Consider the following 14,259-nt stretch of genomic DNA (forward strand, 5'->3'; position numbering starts at 1 on the left):
ATGTCCATCCTATAGCCCAAGTCCTCCCAGGCATCATGGTAGTGACATTCTGAGAAGCCCAGGGGACTCACCAGTTTATTAAGTTGTATTAAAAGAGTACTTTGATCCCAAATTTGGAGAGGAGGAAGAGGGCAGCTCAACCCCCGCCCCAACTTCCCATGCCTGATCCTCTGGCAGGTTTTGAGTTCCTTTGCCGGGGCCTGGGGACCTGCTCGTCTAGCTCCAGGCCCTGGGAGCCTGCCCAGGCCTGGAATTCAGGAAAGACCACCACCCAAGGGTGGCTCATCTGTCACAGGGTCCCAGCCACCAACCGGGGGTAATATTTGAGGAAGAGCTTCTTGGCCAGGTCCACAGTGTCACCTTGGGGCTGGCTGGGATACCTCTGTGTGCTGAAGACAAAGCTCTGCTCCAGCTGGAAGGCATTCTCTTCAAAATGGTGCTGCTGGAAGGGACGGCCTTGGACCAGGCTCTCAACCAGCATCTGCATGAAGAGCTCCCAGCGGGGGGCGTAGTAACCAGCCACCAGCCCCGCCAGCTGCTTGTTGGCGTAGTCTAGGATGTTGCCCTCGGGCCCCCAAAGGGTCAGCTGGTAGCGGCCGTTCTGCTCATAGAAAAGGGCCTCGGTTTCGCTGACAGCGACCGCGCGGGCCTGCTCCAGCCACGTGCCCAGCAGGAAGCGGCTGTCACTAGCCAGCACTCCATCCAGGGCTGGCAGAAGCTCGTAGACCAGGATGCCGGCCGCCCTCATTAGAGGAACCAGCTCCTTGTTCAGGTAGGCGGTCCTCGCCTCCGTGTAGTACAGGCTGACCAGCTCCTGGGCCGCCTGGCGAGTCACGTCCAGCAGATCATAGCGGAAGGTGGGGCTCTTGGCTAGGGTGGGTGCGGCTGCCAGCAGCAGCCGCCAGGCCTCGAACACGGCCGATCGGTTGTACCAGACGGTGGTGACCATCTGCAGAGACGGCCTCCTGACCAGGGGGCTGCGATTGTGCCCAGTGCAGGCCTCACCAGAACAGTTGTAAACACTCCCAAGAAGCAGTCTCCAGGCGACCTCTGTCTCCTTGCTGTCGACTCCATACCGACGTGCCGCAAAGCTAGTCACCCAGGCCTCCAAATCAGCCACTGGGTCCTTCCGCCAGCCCAGCTCTGCCATGAGGGCATAGACCACTTCGTTCTGGCCGATGCCCTCCGGGGCCATGCCGGTGCCTACCATAGTGGAATTGGGGAAGAGGCGGGCTGCGGCAGGGCCCTGGTTTACGGCTTCCAGGGCCCCAAACAGACCGTGGTTACCCCCAAAGTTATGCAACATGCACCAGATAAAGGGCTGGCCGTGGAAGGAGGCCGTGCGGAGGTACACGGGCTGGCTCTCGGCAAACAGGTCCAGAATCAAGAGGCGGCCCCGGGGCACGGCCCCCAGCACGGCTGTCACCTGGGCTGGCCCCCAGAACTGGGGCTGGTGCTGGAAGAGCCAGCCTTGGAGCAGCCACACGGCGTCAGGGTCCACTGTGGTTGGGGCAGAGGCAGGGAGACAGAGAGAGGACTGATGAGAGGCAAGAGGGTAGGGGGCCGTTCACCTCGCTCTATAGATGAGGAGACCGGGGTCCAGAGAAGTTAAATGACTCTATCACAGTTGGCAAGCTTTATGAAGCATCAAAATTACCAGAAGGGGGCGCCTGGGTGGCTCGGTGGGTTAAGCCTCTGCCCTCAGCTCAGGTCCTGATTTCAGGGTTCTGGGGATGGAGCCCTGCATCAGCCCTCCATCGGGCTCTCTGCTCAGCAGGGAGCCTGCTTCTCCCTCTCTCTCTGCCTGCCTCTCTGCCTACTTGTGATCTCTCTCTCTCTCTCTCTCTCTGTCAAATAAATAAATAAATAAATAATCTTAAAAAAAAAATTACCCAGAAGGCTAGTTACAACAGGTGCCTGGGCCCAAGCCCAAGTCATTCCGATTCAGGAGAATGTGCAGACCCAACAGGCTCTGGGACGAGGCTGAGGCCACGGGGCCTGGACCACAGTGCTCTTGGGGCAGCCTGAGCCAATGCGCTCCCTTCCTGACTGACACAGAGGCCTCCTCACCCAGCCACTGCTGACCTGACCCCTCTCTGCCCCACCCTGTAAGTGGCAGGACAGAGCCCTGGGTTCCTGAAGGAGGGTTCCTGGAGGACCAGGAAGGGCACCCACTGGCTTTGAACACATCCCCTAACCTCTGGCCCGCACTACCTACCTCAGCTCGGAGGCAGAGGCCAAATGAAATATTTGCAATAGCCAGCACTTAATGGCACTTCACTCTGGGCCAGGCATTATTCTGCCTACGAGGCAGCCCCATTTTACAGATGAAGCCACTGAGGCACTGGGTGGGAGATAACTTGTTGCAAGTCACACAGGCCAAGGTTTGAGCAGGCTGTCTGGCTCCAGAGCTCATCTCCCACCCACAGTATGATTAACTGAGACGGTGTATGTGTGCAAGTGCTTGGTAAACGGTCAAGTGCTCTCTTTTTTCCCTGACCTCTGCCGCACCCATGTCCCTGAGGGTTGGGGGTGGGGGGCTCGCCTTCCCGGCTCTCCCTGGTACCGAACCTGTGATCATGGCCTGGTAGACGGAGGCTGTGGCTGCGGCAAGGTAGGAGGGCTCCGAGGAGGGGGGCAGTATCTCGTTGAAAGTGTCGGCCCCATAAATGTGATCTGTGCCAAACTCCTTGGTCAGCTCGCGCAGGAAGAGGCTCCCAATGACAGGGAAGAGAGGGTCTTCTGGAGCCAAGAGGAAGGAGCAGGAATACGAGCAGTTGAAGTGTCCCCAGCTGCCCAGCTGGGTGATGTTGATCTGAGGGAACACCCTGGTGGGAGAGGGAGCAGGGGGCAATCCAAACATTTACTGGAGGCTGATACAGATTTCACCAGCAGCCTCCCTGGCTTATCTGCAGTTCCTGGAACACATCCCAGTCTCTCGTGCCCCTGTGCCTTTGCACAGACTGTGTCCTGTGGCTGGAATCCTTTCCTCCTCCCTCCCTGCTTATGTAGCTGGTTACTTCTCAACATCCTTTGAGTTTCATCTCAGCTGTAAAGCTTCTGTTCTCTCTCCCCCTCCCTCCAGCTGAAACAGGCAACACTCATTTTTCAATACTTGGCCCAGGGCTGCCTCTGCTCTGAGGCCTGGCTGCCCCTCTTCCCCAGGCAGAAGGGGCCTAAACAGAGAAGTGGACCCACATCACTATACTGTATGCCCGTATCACTATACTGTATGCCCCTGCCAACCTCTCACACAGCAGGGGTGGAACTCAATGCACCTCCATCGCTGCATCCCCACGACCCAGCACAGAGCCTGGTCTGACAAGCACTTGCTGAATGTAAGAATGAGGCTCTTGCTACCCAGCCGGGAGGGGAGGGAGGTGCCAGCCAGGCCGGCAGCAGTGCACTAAGCCCTGTAACAATGGTGGGAAGCGGGTGTTCATGGGCGCGGAGGAGGTGCTATCAAGGCTGGGAGCCCCAGCAAGGCTACCTGAAGAAGGGGGGGGTCTCAGCTGGGCCTCAGAGACTTTTCCCAGCCACAAGAGAGGAAGGCCAGGAATCAAGCCCAGGCCCACATCCAGAGCTTCAGGTTTTCTTTAAATCACGTTTTGCAGGAAAAAAATAAATTCCCTCTCAAGCCAAGTCCAAGGGTGGGGTAGGGTGGGGGGGAGACATTACCTGGTGAGAGCCTTGGGGACGTGCCCTGCAAAGGCAGGCAACACCGGGATCATGCCAAAGGAGCGCATGCGGTCCAGGATCCGATGCTGGAGGGAACGGAGAGGGAGGCGATGGGCATGGCCTTGAGGCGGAGGCCCTCACTCCCCCACGGCACACTGAGTCCCCAAGGCCTAGTTAAGAGCCCCAAGGCTGGCCAAATACCCACCGCTCCTCGGCCCAGGACTACGTGGCACTGTCCAATGCTGCCCCCTTTCCTTCCCAGGCCTTTTACCTGCAGGTACAGCTGTTTGAGGTGCCAGGAGCGGGGCAGGGGGCCACTCCACGTGTGCAGGTTGCCCATGCGCTCCCAGGCCAGGAAGGCAGGGCCAGTGAAGTACTCATCAATCTCCGACTGGGTCAGGCCCAAGGCCAGGTACACCTGAGGAGGAGGACGAGCCCCGCACATAAACACAGGTGAATACATTCATTTCCGCTCAGTAATTCATGTGCTCAACACTCACTCATCTCTTCTCTGGGCAGAGCCCTAGAGTTACTAAGACAAAATGTGACCCTTGCCAGGAGTCCACAGTCCAGGAGAAACAGGCCTGTGAACAGGGGAGTTGACTTATCAGTCAGTTTTGCTGCAAGAGTGAGGTGAGGCACAAAGGGGCTCTCCCCAAAACGGGGAAGGGGTCTTAGAAGCCTTCACAGAGCGAGGCGGGCCAGAATGACGGGTGAGGCCAGCTCTGCAGGGAGACTAAAGAACCCACCAACTTCTCCCCGACCCCACTGCCTGCAGCCAGAGCCCTCAGGGCCCTGGCACGGAAGCCCCCAGGCCAGGGGGATGCCTGCAGCGGAGGGGAGCTCCTCCGTGTATTGACAGGAGCAGGTCTCTCCCAGATTTGCATCTCAGAAAGGACGCCAGTAGAACTTAAGAGCCAGGAGTCCTGTTCAGAGGCTCTTGCGGGGTTAGGGGTGGGGGTCATCCAGGGAGACAGGGCAACAGCCTGCACTGGGGCCATGAATAAGGATAAAGACGATAAGTCAGATCAAGGGCTGCTGATAAGACAGAACCCATGGAAGCAGCGGCCTGACCAGCTGTGGGGATGGGGAGAGAGGGAAGCCCGACTCCTTAGCGTTTCTAGTGGGGTGCTGGGGTCCAGCCCCGAGCAAGTGCTCCTCTGTGTTCGGCTCAGCGATGGAAACCTGCTTCTGGACAGCTCGGGACATCACGCACGCCACGAACACCTCTAAAGTCTTTATTCTGTGTGTCAGACCCTGGGCTGTGGGGAGGCAGGGACACAGAGGGGAGGGGGACACACACCCGCTGCCAGATGGCCTCCTGGCCGCTCCAGGCCAGTGCCAGGTTGATGCCATTCAGTGCCATCCAGTCCAGCTCCCGCTCCCAGCGGGCCCAGTCCCACCACACGAAGGAGTAGCTGTGTGTGCACACATTCTGGTAATAGCGGTACCTGCCAGGGGGGAGGGGGACAGGGTGGGTTTGAGCTGCAGCATGACCCTGAGGGCAGGGGGTCCCCCAACCTCTGAGGGTCCCTTGCCCTGAGAACAAGTCCCCCCCACCCCAGATGGAGCCCAGATGGGAGGAGTTGTGGCCGTCCACTGCTTCACTCCGGGACCCACCCCGGGTGGCACTGAGACTCAGTACTGAGGCAGGAGGGATGGGAGGCTCGGGAGACAAGGTGACCAAAGTAAAGCCATTCTGGAAAACTACAACGCCCCACTCCCTCCAGTAGTAAAAGGTGCGAAAGTTGGACATTCTTAAAATTGCTCCCCATGGGTAATTCCACAACCCGAATCACAACCTTTTTAAAAAAGATTTTATTTAATTGACAGACAGAGATCACAAGTAGGCAAAGGAGGCAGGCGGAGAGAGGGGGGGTGCAAGTCCCCTGCTGAGCAGAGAGCCTGATGTGGGGCTCCATCCCAGGACCCTGGGATCATGACCTGAGCCAAAGGCAGAGGCTCTAACCCACTGAGCCATCCCGGTGCCCCTAAAATAATGGAAAAATTAACCACCCAAGTAAAGGTTAAACCCAAAGTTAGGGGCGACTGGGTGGCTCAGTCAGCTAACCATCTGTCTTTGGCTCAGGTCATGATCTCAGGGTCCTGGGATGGAGCCTCATGTTGGGCTCCCTGCTCAGCAGGGAGGGGGGGGCTGCTTCTCCCTCTCCCTCTGCCTCGCCCCCTTGCTCACACTCACTCAAGTCACTCTCTCAAATAAATAAAATCTTTAAAACACCCAAAGTTAAGAAGTAAGCCTCTTTCAAGGGACGCCTGGGTGGCTCAGTTGGTTGAGCAGCTGCCTTTGGCTCGGTCATGATCCCAGCATCCTGGGATCGAGTCCCACATCGGGCTCCTTGCTCGGCAGGGAGCCTGCTTCTCCCTCTGCCTCTGTCTGCCATTCTGTCTGCCTGTGCTCGCTCTCTCTCCCTCTCTCTCTCTGACAAATAAATAAAATCTTTAAAAAAAAAAAAAAGGGGACGCCTGGGTGGCTCAGTTGGTTGGACGACTGCCTTCGGCTCAGGGCGTGATCCTGGAGTCCCGGGATCGAGTCCCGCATCAGGCTCCCAGCTCCATGGGGAGTCTGCTTCCCTCTCTGACCTTCTCCTCGCTCGTGCTCTCTCTCACTGTCTCTCTCTCTCTCTCAAATAAATAAATAAAATCTTTAAAAAAATAAATAAATAAAAAATAAAAAAAATAAAAAAAAAAAAAGAAGTAAGCCTCTTTCTACATGGATAGCTAATTTGAGAAAAAAAAAACGCTTCATCTGGGATGAGAGATGGCTCATTTGTGAAGTAGCACCTTTCTGACTTCTAGACTTCATAAATCTTTGTCCCTTCTCTAAACGGCTTGTTCTTGAACCTTTCTCCCCAGATGCCAAGAACTTTCTTATGAGGGGCCTGACGCCCTCCCATTCAGGGCCTCGGCCACCCAGTTGTTCTGAGGTGCCCCTAGCCCCAGCCAGGCAGGAGTCCGGGAGAGCGCACTGCATCTCCTGTCAACTCTTCCAGAGCCCCCCCTCTGCATAGTGGTTAAGTGCTCCAGGGCAACGCTGTTCCCTGTGGGGAGGGGTCCCCTCCCCACAGTCTAACGTGGAGACAGAAGTGTGAGCACCTCCCTGCAGTGGGACAAGCGCCAGCATGGAAGCTGTGAGGCGGTGGGTGCCATTCCTCGGTAAGCATCTTCCAAGAGAAGGTGGGGAAGGAAAGGAATAGCATTTTCTGGCCACTAACTGTGTACCACACATTCTACGCCCGTCAAGGGGCAGATCCTCACGACCAACAACAATTGTTTCCATTTTTCAGATGAGCCAGCTGAGGCTCTGAGAGGCTAAGTGACTTATTCAAGGACACTCGGCTTTTAGAGGCAGAGCGACCCTACGGCCGGCCGGCGCTAGGATCCGTCTCGGTGCCGTATCTAGCGCGGGGCGCGGCCGGGCCTCTGAGAGGAGGGCGCCCCGCGGCGGGAGGTGGGAGGCAGGTGCAGGTGCAGGCGGCCGCCGGGGGTGGGGCGTGCGGGGGGCGGTGTGGGACCCGGCGGGCAGGCGCGCCGCGTACCTGTTGGGCGTGGCCTCGGTCAGCTCCTCCGGCACGGCGGGCAGCGGCTCCGGCAGGCGCAGCTGAGAGCCCGACCAGGCCACGTGGCAGCCGCAGAAATCGCGTAGGTAGCGGTGCAGCCCCGCGGCGGCGGCCACGCCGGTGGAGCCGAGCACCCGCACCCGCGCCCCGGCGCCGCCGCCGCTCAAGCGGTAGGTGTCCAGGCCGGACTCGGCCGCCAGGGAGCGCTGCACTGACACCGAGAAGGCGGCCGCGGGCCCGGGCCCCAGCAGCCGGGCCAGCAGCTCCCGCACGGCCGCCGCCTCCCGGGCCTCGTCCCCGGCCGAGCCGCCCGCGGCGGCCAGGACCAGGAAGCCCAGGACTGCGGCGACAGCTGCTGCCTCCATGGTCCTGCAGTCTCGAGCGGGCCCGGGGCCCGCGGGGCATCAATTGCGACTTGACTAGGGGGCGGGACTGTCCGCGCCCAATCAGCTGCAGGTCTCAGACCACGTGGCGCAGAAGGTAGCGCCCCAGCCTGGTGGGGAAAGACCGCGCTTCCGGGTCCCAGACCCGAGTCCCGGGGGGTGTCTCCTGGTGTCTCCTGACGGCTCGTGGTGTGGGAGCTCGTGACCCGTGTCGTCAAAAGCCCGGGCTGTGACCCGGTGCCCTTCAGAAGCGTCTTCAGGTACAGTTGTTCCTGAACTGTACCTTCAGGGACAGTTGTACCTGAAGAGCTTTCACACTGTCTTCCATCCAGCAACTGCCCAACAGATTTTTATTTGGAGTTTTATTTTGTGCAAGACACAGGCACTCTCCTCTAGGAAAAACCTAGAAACTGAATACTTACATATATTGAAAGGAATCCGGACGCCTGGGTGGTTCAGTCCTTTAAGCTTCTGACTCTTTAATTTTGGCCCAGGTCATGATCTCAGGGTTGTGGGATCTGGCCCCCCACCGGGTTCAGTAGGGAGTCTGCTTGAGCTTCTCTCTCTCCTTCTCCCTCTGCCCCCCTCCCCCTTTCCGCTCAAGTGCTCTAAATAAATACATTTACTCCTAAAAAGAATTGAAAGGAATCTATTCAAAGTCCGCCTGCCCGCCTACCCCAGCAAAGCTAACAGACAAAACTCACAGGTGTCCACTTGCCTCTCTTTGTTTTTCTCTGTGCTTTCCATCCTCGGAAAGTAGACCCCAACTACGGAGCATATTCTTTCCCCATATCCTAGATGAGCCCGGGATAGAGCCCCTCAGAGAAACTGCCATCTCCTGCTCTACCTGGCCAAGTGTCGCAACCCTCTCACATCCTTCAAAACCCCTTAAAAGATCCAGCCTGTCAGAAACTCAGGTGACTTCTCTGGGATGTCTGGCCCCTTCCCTCCCTGGGAGAATAGACGAGCTCTGTCCTGCCTGTTCCTCTGCTCTTTGTGCAATTCTTTGCCCTGGACACTGGCCACTGTAACATAAATAAAATTGTGATGCTGTGAAGAAACACAATAGGTACCCGGCCTAAGACTTCCAAAAGGAAGCAACATTTAATATGAATTAAATTGGGATTGACTAGGAAAGGAGGGAGGAGAGAGCATTCCCAGCAGAGAAAATGTATGTATTGAAAGATCCCCCCGGGGCTCCAAGCACCCCGGAATGGACCCCTTCTCAGGAGGAGACCCCCGGACCCAAAAACCAAGCCGAGTCCACTGATCAGATGCAAACAGCACGAGGTTTACTGAGTTGACACAGGTACCTGCGGGCGATCAAGTCTTAGGAAGACTCGCGCGCCAGCCCTTTGTTCAGGGCCTTTTTATGGGGTTTGGGGAAGCGAAAGCATACGTACAGAAGCAGAAACATAGTTACAAGGTTCTTATTGGCTGGTTTGAATGTAAGGCATACTCGGTGTTTGTAGATTGGCTTTGAAGGACCCCGGCGCACGAAGAGAAAGGTGGGGAGGCGGAGTGAGGAGGGGGAGTGGACCTTATTACTTAGCAGAGAAACATCCTGCCTACGTGACTAGGTCCACATACTTAGGCGACCCCCCCTTGCCTACATGACTATGCACATAAGGTATCCTGTTTAAACAGGAGACCAGTATCACCCCCTAAAAGCCAAGCGGTTACAGAAAGGCAAGAGAGCGGTTAAACAATTAACTGGGGGAAGGGTCTAACAGGGGAAGGGCGAAGCCAAACGATTACAGAAAAGCCAAGAAGCAGTTAGTTAATCAATGGCTGGGGGGGGGGGGTGTCTATATGCGGAGTCTTTCAGTATGAAGACTGGGGGCACCTGGGGGGCTCAGTGGGTTAAGCCTCCACCTTCAGCTCAGGTCATGGTCTCAGAGTCCTGGGATCGAGTCCCGAATCGGGATCCCTGCTCAGCGGGGAGCCTGCTTTCCCCCTCTCTCTGCCTGCCTCTCTGCCTACTTGTGATCTTTCTCTCTGTCAGATAAATAAATAAAATATTTTTAAAAAAGACTAGGGAAGGATAAAGAAAGAGCTGGGCAGATTTGAGGAACTAAAAGATCAGGAAGTGGAAGGAGATAGGTCATGTGAATCTGGACTGACTATGGTGAGACAGGGCAGGGGGGTGGGGGAACCCACCCAGGGGGGTGTGGTTAAAGGCTCTCTGTTTGATCCTTAAAGGGTAGCCGAAACAGGACAGGTGGACCCCATATCTTCATTGTACCTCCTGGGAAACTGACAGAGAAAGGAAGTGACGTGGCCGAGATCACTAACCAGTAGGAGAACATGTTTAGGACTAGAACCTGGACCTCCTAACTCCCACCATTCTTGCCACCGTTCCCAAATGATGCAACTTTTCAGGCTGCGTGCTGGGCCCTTTGGGAGGACCACACTCCCTAAGAGGATTCTGGGTCCTTTTGGAGGCAGATGTAGCTTTTTCTAAAGTGTTGGGCCTGAATGAACCGCTGAGAGAAAGGGGAGGGGTCAGAGGAAGAGTTGCCAGTGCAGAGAATCCAGAGCCTGAACCAAAGAGAACATGGGAGTCCAAAGAGCTCTTTCCCTGCTCCTCTGCCCCCTCCCGGGCCACAGGCAGGAACTGCAGGCCCTCTGCCTTGTTCCCAGGTCAGTGAGCAGCTCCGGCTCCCTGTCAGTCTCTGGTACCAGAAGGTTCCCACCGTTTCCCTGGGAGCAGCTCCAAGACTACCCCAGAGAGCTGTGCCCTCCTGGGGCCATAGTCTATACCACCCCACCCCCTGCTTCTCTCCACTCCCCTCGTCTCCCCTCCAAACGCTCTTTGCTCCAAGTAAGACTTGTCAGATTTCCCTCCCGGGAACACTTGACCAGCATTTCTGGGTTTTAGGGTGCACAAGGGTTGGGGGAGTTGGGCTGCAGGTTGTCAGGCTCAGGGGGCCTGTCTGTGGGATCTGGCTTCATCCAGAGTGGTGGGGGCTGCCTGCAGCAGCGAAAGATTAGGACGAGTTTGGTAGAACCTTCAAGGCCTGAGCTCATGGATGCTTGGGCAGGAGCTTCGCGGATTACTCCGGACAAGTCCCACTGTCTCTGCTCATCTTCCCCATCGGGCTGGGAACTCTCTGCAGACAGTAGGGGGCTGATCAAGAAATTAAGGTACATCAACTAGATGAAGCATTTTTAAGCATTTGCTTAAAAAAAGTGGGGGATGAGGACAATGTGTGGTGTTAATATTCTGCAAATTTTATATATATATATATTTATATATTTTTTAATTTTTGTTTTAAGATTTTATTTATTTACCTGACAGAGAGAGAACACAAGCAGGGGGAGTGGGAGAGGAAGCAGCAAGCTTCCTGCAGAGCAGGGAGCCAGATACAGGGCTTGATCCCAGGACCCTGGGATCATGACCTGAGCAGAAGGCAGACACTTAATTAACATCTAAGCCACCCAGGTGCCCCTATATATTTATATTTAAAGGCCAAACTAGTGAGTATAGCAAACTCCCATTTGTGCTTTTTTTTTTTTTTTAAAGGGCCATGAAAACAGTGGTTGCCCTGGGTGGGGCACTGGGACTTTCGGGGTGGGAGGAGGGCTTTTATAATAGGGCCTTTTGTTCTGCCTGATCATTTTACCATGACACTTTTGCAGTTAACATGTGTGGAACGAGTGAGCTGGGCTCTCTGCTCTCCACCTGTCTCCTCTTTTGTTCCTGGCCTGCCTGACCTTCTGCCTACACACCCCAGAATACCTTCAGGTTCACTTACCCCTTTCTGCCTGTCATCAGAGCCTGTAGGATCCCACCACCTTGTGTGTGAGGAGAAATGTGTGGCTCCTTCCTTGTCTCACCACCAGGGGACAGCCCACACCCAGGACATGCCTTGGGTCCGCTGAGGAGCTGGGAGAGCAGGCAGGTCATGGAGAATCTGAGATCTAAGAGGAGCTCCAAGGAGTGCCCCATCTACCCAGGGCTCCTGGGAGCAGAAAGAGGTGCAGTCCTACCCAGGCCCCCAGTGAAGGACAGGATGAGAGGGAGGTCCTGAAAATGCTGATGGATTGTCTCCTATAACTCCCAGGCACCCTCTCCCACCTTCGTTCCAGTATCTCAAAGTGGGGCACTCCCTGGACAGCACAGACTCACTCAGCAGAGGTCTGCGGTGCAGGGGTTCCATAAAATCAGGGACCAGGATACATGGTGTGCCCCTTAAACATAGGAGCAATGGCTCCATCCTACTCCCTGCCCATACGCCAGGGCTCCTGGGACTCGCCACCAGCCCCACTTCCATGGCTCCGTGCCTGCTCAGTCCATCTTTAGCTGGCTGGGCTGGAGGCAGCCCAAGGCCACTAGATCCCAGAAGTTCCGCTTATGCAATGACCTGCCAAGCCAGGTCTTTTCCAGTGGGCAAGGGAGGTATTTCTCCCCATGGAAGCCCTAGGTCTCTCACCCCCTGCCCCATTTTATTGATACATACCATAAGTTTACCAACTGAAATGTTCAATTCAGGGGCACCTGGGTGGCTCAGTCAGTTAAGTGTCTCCCTTTGGCTCAGGTCATGATCCCAGGGTTCTAGGATTGAGCCCACATCCAGTCCCACATCAGACTCCTTGCTCAGCGGGGAGCCTGCTTCTCCCTCTCCCTCTTGTCTGCTGCTCCCCCTGCTTGTGCGCTGTCAAATAAATAAAAAATCTTAAAAAAAATAAACGTTCAATTCAGCAATTTTTTAATAAATTCAGAGTTGTGCAACTGTCACTATAATCTAATTTTACATCTTCATCGTTCCCCAAAAGAAACCCTATACCTACTCACAGTCACTGATGTCATTTTAATTGGGCCCCAGCCCCATCCGGTTGCCCGTCTACTCTCTGTCTCTACGGATCTGCCACCCATTCCAGACATTTCACATTAAAGGAATCACACATTATTTGGTCTCGCATCTGGCTTCTTAGCTTGATGCTTTTTTTTTTTTTTTTTTTGAGTTTTTATTTATTTATTTGAGTGAGAGAACGAGCAGGGAGAGCAGCAGAGGGAGAGGGAGAAGCAGGCCTCCCGCTGAGCAGGGAGCCCGATATGGGGCTCGATCCCAAGAGCCTGGGATCATGACCTGAGCCAAAGGCAGCCACTCAACTGAGTCACGCAGGAGCCCCTAGATTCAATGTTTTAAAAATTGCCGGAGCTGCTTTCTGAAGGAGCTGCACCATTTCCAATCCCTCCGCCCCACACTGCAGTTCCAATTCCTCCGCATCCTTGTCCACAATTTCAATTTTCCCTTTATTCCTGCCTTTCATGGCGGACTTGATGTGGCAGATCTTCTTATGGTTTTGATTTGTGTTTCCCTAATGATGCTAAGAATCTTTTCATGGGCTAATTGTTCATTTGTGTAGTTTTCTTCCTAGAAATGTCTACTCAAATCCTTTCATTTTTTAAATTAAAAAGTTAATTTCTTTACCTTTTATTTTAAGATTTTTTTTATAAAATTTTTTTTTAAAATTGTTATTTATTTGACAGAGAATGCACACAAGCAGGGGGAGGGGCAGAGGAAGAGGGAGAAAGAAAAGGAGATTCCAAGCTTAGCAAGGAGCCTAGGATCCATCCCAGGACCCTAGGATCATGACCTGAGCCAAAGGCAGACATTTAAGCCACTGAGCCACCTAGGCTTCTCTAACTTTACCTTTAATTTAATTAAAAAAAATTTTTTTAAAAGATTTTATTTGACAGACAGAGATCACAAGTAGGCAGAGAGGCAGGTAGAGAGAGGAGTAAGCAGGCTTGCCGCTGAGCAGAGAGCCCGATGTGGGGCTCGATCCTAGGATGCTGGGATCATGACCTGAGCCGAAGGCAGAGGCTTTAACCCACTGAGCCACCCAGGTGCACCTAATTTTACCTTTTAAATTAAGTTATTTTGGGGTGCCTGGGTGGTTAGACGTCTGCCTTCAGCTCAGGTCCTGATCCCAGGGTCCTGGGATCGAGCCCCACATCGGGCTCCCTGCTCAGCGGGAGGCCGGCTTCTCCCTCTCCCACTCCCTGTTTGTGTTCCCTCTCTGGTTGTGTCTGTTAAGTAAATAAACAAAATCTTAAAAAAAAAATAAAGTACAAAACCTTATTAAGACTAAGGCCCATATCCTTTTTTTTTTTTTTTGGAGTTATTTTATTTTATTTATTTTTATTTTTTTAAAGATTTTATTTATTTAACAGAGAGAAATCACAAGTAGACGGAGAGGCAGGCGGAGAGAGAGGGAAGCAGGCTCTCCGCTGAGCAGAGAGCCCGATGCGGGACTCGATCCCAGGACCCTGAGATCATGACCTGAGCCGAAGGCAGTGGCTTAACCCACTGAGCCACCCAGGCGCCCAGGAGTTATTTTATTTTAGAGAGAGAGACAGATAGACCCGGTGCACTGCGGCGGTGGGGAGGGGCAGAGGGAGAGGGGGAAAGGGGAGAAGCAGACTCCGCTGAGCACAGAACCCAGTGTGGGGCTTGATCTCAAGACTCTAAGATCGTGACCTAAGCCAAAATCAAGATTTGGGACTCTCAACCAACTGAGCCACCCAGGCGGCCCTAAGGCTCTTATCTTTTCTTTTTTGTTAAGATTTATTTATTTGAGAGAGAGAGAGAGAGATGGGAGGTGAGGCT

At 54.6% G+C, this 14,259-nt stretch overlaps 1 protein-coding gene across 1 annotated transcript; it reads right to left on the reverse strand.

Annotated features, from left to right (window-relative positions):
• Positions 1–57: 57 nt before the first annotated feature.
• On the reverse strand, positions 58–7,621 carry NAGLU (N-acetyl-alpha-glucosaminidase). The gene is made up of 6 exons (XM_044247879.1): positions 7,236–7,621; positions 4,982–5,129; positions 3,950–4,096; positions 3,679–3,764; positions 2,572–2,828; positions 58–1,500 (listed from the first exon to the last, which is right to left on the reverse strand). The coding sequence occupies exons 1-6, from the start codon at positions 7,619–7,621 to the stop codon at positions 290–292; spliced, it is 2,235 nt and encodes a 744-aa protein (XP_044103814.1). The 3' UTR covers positions 58–289.
• Between the last annotated feature and the right edge of the window lie 6,638 nt (positions 7,622–14,259).

The sequence above is a fragment of the Neovison vison genome, chromosome 5 (genome assembly GCF_020171115.1).
Source record: "Neovison vison isolate M4711 chromosome 5, ASM_NN_V1, whole genome shotgun sequence".
In the NCBI taxonomy this organism is placed as follows: Eukaryota; Metazoa; Chordata; class Mammalia; order Carnivora; family Mustelidae; genus Neogale; species Neogale vison.